The 11580-nt window shown below is 33.8% G+C and overlaps 1 protein-coding gene across 2 annotated transcripts; it reads right to left on the bottom strand.

Moving 5' to 3' along the window:
- Nucleotides 1-491: 491 nt before the first annotated feature.
- gpr161a (G protein-coupled receptor 161a) lies at nt 492-9805 on the bottom strand. 2 transcript variants are annotated; one of them, XM_073851920.1, is made up of 6 exons: nt 9680-9805; nt 7420-7865; nt 4783-5501; nt 4048-4155; nt 3078-3200; nt 492-2644 (listed from the first exon to the last, which is right to left on the bottom strand). In XM_073851920.1, the coding sequence occupies exons 2-6, from the start codon at nt 7776-7778 to the stop codon at nt 2367-2369; spliced, it is 1587 nt and encodes a 528-aa protein (XP_073708021.1). In that variant the 5' UTR covers nt 7779-7865; nt 9680-9805; the 3' UTR covers nt 492-2366. The 2 variants fall into 2 exon arrangements, with proteins under 2 accessions (XP_073708021.1, XP_073708022.1); XM_073851921.1 differs by having other exon boundaries at nt 492-2641.
- Between the last annotated feature and the right edge of the window lie 1775 nt (nt 9806-11580).

Genomic DNA, 11580 nt, shown 5'->3' with positions numbered 1-11580 from the left:
ATTTTTCGCAAATTTCTAGGACTTGCCACCACAAAATTTATAATTTTCATCGCAAAAATCACAAAAAAAAATCGTGAAATCCTGGAGGGACTGCTATATAAACTCAGAATTAAGGGATATAAACTTTGTGTGTCCAGACTTTCTCTCAGAATTACAAGTTTGCATCTCTTAATTCAGAATTTAATAAAGAAAAAATCTGAAAAGTGAGATATAAACTCACAGTTGCAAGAAAGAAGTCAGAAATGTGAGATAAAAAGTTGCAATTATCTGTTTATTCTTTATTATGTGGTAAAAAAAATTGCCAATTGTGAGATAAAAAGTCACATTTTTATTGGGTGTTTGTGAATTTTTCATATATTTTGCTTATTTTTGCACTTAAATATAAAGAGTTGTCTAGCGTACTGTAAGAATGTCCAAATACAAACACTAAGACTTGGCAAAATTGCTTTTTGTTGTTATAAGCTAATCATTAGACCACTGTGAGAAACAGATTTAGAAATACAAGTGCTGTTTATTATCAGAAAGACAGTTATGATATAAAAGAGAGCAATAACTCTTTTTTAAAAGAATAATTTAAATGTTTTTAAAAAAGAATGCTAAATTACAAAATGTTTACACCTTGAAATGCAATACAAAGAACGATCATAAAATAATTTCCACCTGTATATCTGGAGTATTTAAAGAATAAGACAAAGTATCATAAATATTTTACAACTTTTTTTCCACTGTAGAAATATCAAATGTGAGTATCATGACTGTGTACATATTCTTAAGACTTGAATTAAAGACTAAATTATAAGCTCAGTACTTGACGACAGCACCGCTTTGCACTCATAATGGATAGTGGTTCATAATTTTTGGCAGGTATGAACAATATTCATGGTTGTATTCAAACATGCAAGACTGGCCACATTGTGACGTAGTAAATATGACATGAAAATAAGACATAAGGTACTTTAAATGTAAACAGTGCTAAACTGTCAAAATATTATTTTTCCTGTGGGTCCCCTCCATCTGTACAAACACAACCTTTACACAGCTCATTTATATTGAATTTGTCACTACTGTTAACGTGAAAGAGACCGGGGCTAGTTGTCACATTAACTGTATCACAGTAAATATATGGTTTTGTGTCAGACTTCTAGTTGACACAACTAGAAGTCTACAAGTTTGTAAAAAATTTGAATGCCCTACTGTCTCACAAACTAAAGCTTTGAACAGTTGAACTGTTTTTAGAACAAAAAGGTGAAAGAAATAAAAGGTTGTATTATTGAACCACCTATTTGCAAGATAATGTATTGAATTTTTTTGTTATCTTCTGAATTTCTGTAGTTTCCTTAATTACTGCTCATTAATAATTGTTCAAAAAGGTTCTCATTGTGACAACTTACCCCACATGGTGTGATAAAATTTTTCTTTACTGGAAAATACTTATTGTGGCTTAATGGTATATTTCTAAACAGAAATAGTCTTTCAGCAATATACCTATTCTGAGATATATTCACTGGACCAATAAGTATGATGACTAGCCCCAGTCTGCCCTATATAGTATATATGTAAAAAGTGAAACGTTTTTGGACAGTTTTTTTTTTTTGCTCATCAAGCCTGCACTATTTTTTTTTTTTTTTGAAAGTACAGAAAAGATAGTACAGTTTTGACATATTTTTACTATTTAAAATAACTGCTTTCTATTTGAATATATCTTAAAATGTAATTTATTCCTGATTTCAAAGCTGACTTTTTAGCATCATTACTCCAGTCACATGATCCTTCAGAAATCATTATAATATTCAGATTTGCTGCTCAAAAAAACATTTACTATTATTATTATCTTAAAAAAAACAGCTGAGTTACATTTGTTCAGGTTTCTTTAATGAATAGAAAGTTCATAAAAACAGCATTTATCTGAAATCTTTTGTAACGTTATAAATGTCCTCATCATCACTTGATCAATTTAAAGCATCCTTGCTAAATAAAAATGTACTCAACTGTTTTAAATATTTATAATAATAATAATAATAATTAATGTTTCTTGAGCAGCAAATCAGCATATCAGTATGATTTCTCAAGGACAATGTGACAATGAAGACTGGAGTAGCTGAAAATGTAGCTTTGATCACAGGAATAAATTACATTTTAAAATATATTCAAAGAGAAAGCAGTTATTTTGAATAGTAAAAACATTTCAAAATGTTACTGTATTTGCTCTACTTTTAATCAAATAAATGCAGGCTTTGTGAGCAGAAGAGACTTAAAAAAAACATTAAAAATCTTACTGTTCAAAAACTTTTGACTGGTAGTGCATGCTGTACACATATAATATATACACAATCAGTGAGAACTTTATAGACCATGTGCAGATTGATTTATGCACATATTTCCTCGATTTCATCCTCGTCGTCTTCTACCTTGTCATCGTTAACGATTCCCTCATCTATGCTCTCCAGACGGATCCTCTGTCCATCTGGGTAGCGCGAGCTCCTCTGTGCGGGTTGACACGATGAAACACTATCAGTCAGAGACTCTGTTCCGAACAGCAGAAATCTGGCATCGCTTTCAATGGCTTTCGCCATACTGGACGCAAAGCTGTCAATCACTTGGTGTATCTCTGCCTTCACTAGATGCTGAGACTGATCCTCATCTGCTAGAAAAAAAAGTAAAGAATTAGATGTTCCAAAAACATTTGCATCCAATTTTATTTCAAATAAAGTTAGATGTCCGATGCAGCTTTGTGAAATTCTGTACTTTAGATCATTTATTTACCAGAGAAATTGGACTATAGAGTGTTTTCACGACATGTCATCAATCGGCCATATTGGTGGCACTGAACAACAAAACAAAACTTGCATATTTTGCTGATTATTGCTTCTAAAAATGGTCAATTATTGTCACGTTTTGTGCTAATCGGTCAGACCGGGAAAATCATTTGGAGTCCTATAGACTGACAAAAGTTCTGACAAATCAAGGAAAAGAGTGCAAAAAAATGTCTGAGGAACAAAAGGCATTTGTGGTTGGCCAAACTGAACTAGGATTTCCAGGGCAAGAATCTTGACAACATTCGTTGTCTTTAGACTAACCTTTAGACTGCTGTTCCACCTGGTCTTCAAACTTCACTGAACTCCTGCGTTTGTTGACTAAAGCACTGTAGTGTGAGCTTTCTGCTCCTTCAGAACAGTTATCCAGCAACATGATATCTGTACCTGCAGAGTGACGGTTACAAAACAAAACACACAAATTGTTTTTTAAAATTCCCTCAAATGTGTATGTATATACACCACCATTCAAAGGTTTGAGGTCATGATAAAAATTTTGTCCATTATAAAAACACAGTTTCCACAAAAATGTTAAGCAGCACAATATGTGACCCTAGACCACAAAACCAATCGTAAGAGTCAATTTTTTGAAATTGAGATTTATACATCATCTGAAAGATGAATGAATACGCTTTCCATTGGTTTGTTAGAACAACAGGACAATATTTGACTGAGATACAACTAGTGTGAAAAAAAACTAAATATTGAGAAAATCGCCTTTAAAGTTTTCCAAATAAATTTCTTAGTAATGTATATTACTAATCAAAAAATACGTTTTGATATAATTACGGTAGGAAATTTACAAAATATCTTCATGTAACATGATCTTTACTTAATGTCCTAACGATTTGTGGCATAAAAGAAAAATTGATAATTTTGTCCCATACAATGTATTTTTGGCTATTGCTACAAATATACCCGTGCTACTTAAGACTGGTTTTGTGGTCCAGGGTCACATATTGTTTTTAATAAGTAATGTAGAGCTGCAAATCAGCATATTAGCATGATTTCTGAAGGATTATGTGACACTGAAACCTGGAGTAATGATGCTGAAAATTCAGCTTTGCATCACAAGAACAAAATACATTTCAAATAAAATAAAATAGGAATCATATTTGAATCAAATAAATACAGCCCTGGTGAGCATATGCAACTACTTTCAAACACATTAAAAATCTTACCAACCTCAAACTTTTAAATTGTTGTGTAAATATACAATTTCATCTACACACACCTGAGTCCTGGGAAAAGCTGAAGCCAGTGTCTCCTGTGCTACTGCCAGCACCTAAAAGCTGGCCTCCACCAGCCAACATGGCCGTCAGGTGTGGAGACATACCAAGATCTGCAACACAAAGATGTCTGTTAAGGTCAGGACACAGTATCTGCGTGATAAATGTGACCCCGGCTCTTACTGCATTGTGTTTCCTTCTGAAGCATCAGTGAGGGTTTGAACCTTCTGTAATAGTTGCATATGAGTCCCTCAGTTGTCCTCAGTGTGAAAAGATGGATCACAAAATCATACCGTCATTGTTGGAAAGGGTTCAAATCCACAAAAATGCTAAAAAACCAAAGAATTTGTGGGACCTGAAGGATTTTTCTGAAGAACAGTGAGCAGTTTAACTGTTCAGGACAAACAAGGGACTCATGAACAACTATCACTAAACAAAAAAAAAACAAAAAAACACAGCTGTGGATCATTCAGGTAACAACACAGTATTACGAATCAAGTGTATGTAAACTTTTGAATGGGGTAATTTTTTTTAATTCATTAATTATTTTCTCTTGTGGACTATATGTAAATGTCTTTTATGTGAAATAGCTTATTCAGGTCAGTACTTAAAAAAAATAAAATGCATTTTGCATGATCCATCTTATTTTAGTAACTTCAACTGTATATATAGACTAATCAACTTATCGCATATATCACAACATCATAGCCTTTCATAATCATTTAGGGTAAAAAATTCACCTGTGATTCGGTTGGAGATGCTAAAGAGGCGAGACTTCCTGTGGCGACTAATGAATGATTCCCGGTAGTGGCGGTCACTACAGCACATGCCAAGCAGCTCCTTCCTCACAGTTTTATTCCACAGCCCATATATGAGAGGATGACAGGCAGCACTGACAAACGACAGCCAGGTCACCATCGTCTCCAGTCCGGGTGACACACTTCCTCGCCCCCATACCGCCTCAGTGCATATCACTACCACATACGGCCCCCACGTCATCAAGAAGGTGCCGACAACCACCAAAATAGTAACCAGTGCTTTACACTGGCTTCCAGCGTAGATCAAACCTCTTCGGCTCCCGACAGAAGAAACCGAGGCAGTGGAGTTCTTTCGCCCGTTCCTATTGGAGGACGAGGGCTCTTGAACTACCACAACCGTCCCACAGTGCACCTTGCGAGCTTTGTGCCGTGCCACGCGGAAGATGAGGCCGTAGCACACCAGCATGGCAAACAGTGGAATCAGGCAGCACCACGCAACCCAGAATGCAGTGTAGCTGACGTCACGATACCAGGCCACAGTGCAGGTCTTCTTGAAATGGTCAAACTCAAATGTGGACCAGCCAAACAGAGGAGGCAGGCAGCCCACCAGAGAATGCAGCCACAGGTAGACTATTGCCACCGCTGCACGATTGCCTGTGATCTTGATAGGGTAGACCATCGGGAACAGCACAGCATAGTACCTGACAGAACACAAAACATGGTTAGCATAGGTCTTGGATAACAATAGTTATCATAATAGATATCAATCAGTTCTAACTCTGACCCAGAAGTAACCATTATATCAATAAAATCAAACAGCTTTTGCATGTTACATGTGTTGCATTTTGAGATCCATCTTTTGACACTAAGGACAACTGAGGGACTCATATGCAACTATTACAAAAGGTTCAAATGCTCACTGATGCTTCAGAAGGAAAAACAACGCATTAAGAGATGGGGGTGTAAACTTTTGAACGGAATGAAGATGTGTACATTTTTCTAATTTTGCCTAAATATTAGATTGTCTTAATTTAGTACTGCCCTTCAGAAGCTACAAAAAATACTTACACGTTCCCCAGAAGACAAACTAAGTTTAATTTAACCTAATGTTCAAACCTTATCTTAATGCATTGTGTTTTGTTCTGGAGCATCAGTGAGGGTTTGAACCTTCTGTAATAGCTGCATATGAGACCCTCAGTTGTCCTCAGTGTGAAAAGGTTTTTTACAGGGTTTTGTTCATTTATCATTCACATTATTTAATGTTATTCGTACAAACTCTATGTGAACTAAATTCAAAACAAGAATTTTGAACCTGGCTTTATCTAGTGCTCAGATTTCTGTCTCTTACAATATCAGATTATTTAAACTTTTTATGACAAGACAATGTTAGTTTAGGTATGTCATGTGGTATGACTGCCTAAAAACTTAATATGAACAAATAATTCATTTATTATTTGATGTTTATTTAAAAAACTTAATTTGGAAAAAATAATTAAGATCACATGTATTTAAATCAATGTTATAGTCATAAATAAACATTCTTTATTTACGCTATTTATTTTTAACACTATTTATTCAAAATATCATATCTTGTGTTGAGTGGAAAAATGGAAATCATTTAGGTTTGGAACAACATGTCATTAATTACCTTCATTCATTTTCGGAACACAAAATAAGACATTTTTGATGAAATCCGAGAGCTTTCTGACCTCCATAGACAGCCAGGGTCCTACCACGTTCAGGTTCCAGAAAGGTACAAAGAACATCAACAAAATAGTCCATGTGACATCAATGGTGGACATCAATTTTACGAAGCTACAAGAACACTTTTTGTGCACAAAAAACCCCCCTAAAATAACTTTTTTCAACAATTCTTCTCTTCTCCACCCTAGCACCATTTTGGAGAATATCATGACACATGCACAGAAACAATGCATGTGCATGGTGCTGCTGATGTAGAACATGGCCGTGTTTACATTCAGAGGAAAGCATGCAAATGTGTCGTGATGTTCTCCAAAATCACGCTATGGAAGAGAAGAATTGTTGAATAAAGTTGTTACTTTAGTTTTTTTGTGCAACAAAAAGTATTCTCGTAGCTTCATAAAATTATGGTTGACCCACAAATGGATGGACTATTTGGTTGGTGTTCTTGGTACATTTCTGGACCATGTGGTAGAACCCTTGCTGTCTATGGAGGGTCAGATAGCTCTCAGATTTCATCAAAAATATCTTAATTTGACGAAAGAATGTCTTATGTGTTTGAAACGACATGAGGGTGAGTAATTAATGACAGAATTTTTTTTTTGGGTGAACTATCATTAGATCAAAAGCATTAGATCAAGATGCTACGCATTTTGTTAAAAACCTGTTTTAGTGTATTTTCTAATGGTTTGTACCTATCCACACATACCAAGCCTAAAAATTATGGCAGGAGGGGCCAACGACCCAGACAACAAAGCAACCATTCATTAGTACTTCAGTTACAGGATGCAGAGTTTAATGTCTAGACTCCTGATTATAAAAATGATTTAATATGAACAATAAGAGTTGTTGGGAAATTTTTAGCTCACTGAGGTCTAAAGATGAGTTTGCATGATATAAATGCATAACACTCCTTACCTGTCGATGGCAATGGCTCCCAGTGTGAGCATGCTGGCAGAGCTGATGAGCAGATATAACAGTGCCGTGAAGTTGCACCATACAACACCAAACAACCATTCTCTATTAAGAGAGCTGGCAATGACGAATGGCAGCACTAGTACTGACAACAGGAGGTTTGAAAGCGTCAGGCTGAAGACAAACTTATTGCTTGGTGTTAAGAGGTAGGGCTTCCGATAAAGGGTCAATACAACGAGCAGATTGCCCAGACAGACAATCAAGGCAATGGCCAATATGACAACAGACTCCAAGACCCAGGCGCTGCTGCCTCTCACGTCTGTGGCATTCCCCAGTAAGGTTTCATTGAGGCTGGTGTTCATGGTAAACACGCTACGTCATCCAAATGCAGACCAAGGATATGTTCGCAGAGGCTGGAGATCCATTGCTTGATCTTCTCACAAAGATACCTAAGAAAGAAAAAAATAATCTTGAATCATGAATGATCAAAATGCACACATTTGGATTTGTGCCTAATTATGTATATTAGATGTACATGAGCCCAAGTTTATTAGTATAGAGAGCATTTCCCACATGCCGGTAGTTTCACTGTTGCCATTTACAGTAATAGCTGTTCATAATGAATGCCACTATAATGTAATATTAATATTTTTACATGTTTTATAATACATCATTTACATACACTACCAGTCAAACGTTTTTTTAAAGAATTATCTTCTGCTCATCAAGGCTGCATTTATTTGATCCAAAATACAGCAAAAGGAATAATAGTGTGAAATATTTTTACTATTTAAAATAACTGCTTTTTATTTGAATATATTTTCAAATGTAATTTATTCCTGTGATCAAAGCTACATTTTCAGCATCATTACTCCAGACTTTAGTGTCACATGATCCTTCAGAAATCATTCCAATATGCTGATTTGCTGTTCAAGAAACATGTATTATTATTATCAATATTTAAAACAGTTGAGTACATTTTTTCAGGATTATTTGATTAATAGAAATCCAAAGATCGGCTTTTATCTGAAATAAAAAGCTTTTGTAAAAACTTTTTTGGGGGGAAAGAAATTATAGAAATGAATACTTTTATTTAGCAAGGATGCTTTAAATTGATCAAAAGTGATTAGAAAGACATTTATAATATAAGAAAATATTTCTATTTCAGATAAATGCTTTTTATGCAACCTGAAAAATCTACTCACCTGTTTTCAACATAATAATAATACATGTTTTTTTTTTGTTTTTGTTTTTTTCAACAAATCGAAATATTAGAATGATTTCTGAAGAATAATTTGACTGGAATAATGATGCTAAAAATTCAGCTTTGAAATCACACGATAAAAATTACATTTTAAAATATATTCAAACAGAAAATTAAAATTAGTTATTTTATAAAAAATAATTCTGTTGTTTGCTGTACCTCAGATCAAATAAATGCATACTTTTGACGGAAAATAAAATGTATGATGTAATAAAAGCTTTATTTATTCAATTAATTGAATACATAATTTGCAGATAAATCAGTTTCTATAATAATAGTTGCAGCCTTAATCCCTAATCTTCTTAAGCCATATGATGAAGCTTGGTCCATAAAGTTATTAGTTATTTGAGTTATGAATTACTTTTATGATTTATAATTTTTGTCCACAACCACTCTAGTCCCCATTTACTTTTGTTGTGTGGATAAGCAGCTTAGACATTCTGCAAAATATAGCAGAAATAAAATTCATCCAGGTTTGCAACAACTATATTAATTGTTCAGTGAAGTCTTCTTTACTAAATAAAGCTTAAATATAAGTGCTAAGATACAAAATAACAATTGCCAGCACTCTATTACTACATCTGAACACGGATCAGATGATAAAAGGGTAATAAAGCGTTTACAAACATACAAAATGATATAGTTATTACACACTATGTTTCCCCAAGCAATAGGTCTGAAGTTTTTCATTAAAACTAAACATCTTACTATTAAATTAATGTGATGAGATGTTTAGTTTGATATGACACTCCTTTTACGTTATTATTAATTACATTCCAAACTGTAAAAACAATACAAAAACCTTAAGTGCAGTTTAGTTTAGTAGTTTAGTATAAAGAATGATTAAATAGTTTGTTAGGTTCAATCACAGCTAGATAAAGCGATATCTAACAACTCTGATTTAACAAAGACCACTATTTAAACGCAACGCTCAGTGCTAGTGCGACAAAAGTTTACTTCGGAGGATATTAGTTTAAAGACAAGTACTGACCAACTCACCTCCCTGTTTTAGATGGTATTGAATCTCGCTTAAAGTAGATGTGTCTGTATCGTGATTTTATTCACAGTTTGGCTTTGATGGAAGGCTCAGAAACTACCACCGCAATGGCGGCTCATGTCTCCCCCGTCTCTCTCAGCCTGTATGTGAGTCTGTGTGTGGTCTGGAGTCTCTATTTAGACTGCACAAGACAAAAGCCCAGTTGCATTTCAGAAAATTTAAAATCATATGCATTACCGAAACTTGTGGTTAAGCGGCTTTGTGATACACGTAATGTTGCACGTTATAGTTTAACGTTACTTTTGACAAACTGTTCATAAAATGCAGTCATCGTGACAAGACGGTGGAGTGGGTTTAGTTATTGCAGGCCTAAAAAGAGTAGTGCGCTTTTAAAGTTTGCTTGTCAATACTGTATTATTTTCGTTCTTCTGTTATTATTGAATTCACTCTTGGACCACCAAAGACGATTAAACATTCCCGCAGGTGACATCACACAAGTCACATGACAACGCTTGGCCAATTAACGACCTGCAAACAGTGTAAGTCCCGCCCTCTCTGTTGGCAATACCCAGAGCCATAATAGAAATATATTTCTCTATGGCTCTGGCAATACCGAAATTGAAAGACTTTCCACGTCGCATTTTACAATGACAAGTCTTCGTAGCAAATAATAAAGCCAAAAACAAAAACACACTCTTGTTTGAGAAAATCTGAAATTACACGAAAATACACTACCAGTCCAAAGTTTTTGAACAGTAATATTTTTTAATGATTTTAAGTCTCTTCTGCTCACCAAACTTGCATTTATTTGATCCGAAGTACAGCAAAAACAGTCCAATTTTACTGTTTAAAATAACTGCTTTCTATTTGAATATATTTTAAAATGTAATTTATTCCAAAGCTGATTTTTTTGCATCATTACTCCAGTCTTCAGTGTCACATGATCCTTCAGAAATCATTCTAATATGCTAATTTGCTACTCAAAAAGCATTTTTCATTATTATGTTGAAAACAGCTGAGCTCAGCTTTTTTCCAGGTTTCTTTGATGAATAGAAAGTTCAGAAGAACAGCATTTATGATCATAAATGTCTTTATCATCACTTTTGATCAATTTAAAGCATCCTTGCTAAATTATTAATTTTTTTATCATTTATTTCCCTACAGAAATAAAAAATTAAAATAAATAAATAAATTATACTGACTGCAAGCTTTTGAATGGTATCGTGTATAATGTTACATAAATGATAAATGCTGATCTTCTGAACTTTCTATTTTTAAATATTAAATATTGATGATAATAATAATAATAATAATAAATGTTTCTCGAACAGCAAATCAGCATATTAGAATGATTTCTGAAGGATCATGTGACACTGAAGACTATAGAGTAATGATGCTGAAAATGTAGCTTTGATCACAAGAATAAATTACATTTGAAAATATATACTGATGGAAATCAGTTATTTTAAATAACAAAAATATTTTAAAATATTACTGCTTTTGCTGTATTTTGGATCAAATAAATGCAGGCTTTGTTAGCAGAAATAAGTTAAATAAAACATTAATAAATAATTATTTTTAGTAATGTCCTAAATATTCATAAATATTTATTCGCATTATCAAATGGTCGAAGAACAAACTTTTTTTCTATGTATAATTACAAAATAACTTAATGACAGTACAATTTAATGAAATAAAAACAGATCTTGTTGTTCTAAAACGTTAATGTTGTTTCTCTTCTCAAAGTTTGTTAGGTAAACCCCTTCTCAAAGCCTTCCTTATGCATAAAATAAAACGTCTAGAAAAAAGCTTTAACTGTACTTAAGTTGTTAGACGTCTCGCTTGTCAACAATGGGCGTGTCACGTAATATCGCGATATTTGAAATGCGGAAGTGTTTGTCAG

Source organism: Garra rufa, chromosome 12, assembly GCF_049309525.1.
Source record: "Garra rufa chromosome 12, GarRuf1.0, whole genome shotgun sequence".
NCBI lineage: Eukaryota > Metazoa > Chordata > Actinopteri > Cypriniformes > Cyprinidae > Garra > Garra rufa.
This window is presented reverse-complemented; position numbering and strand designations above follow the sequence as displayed.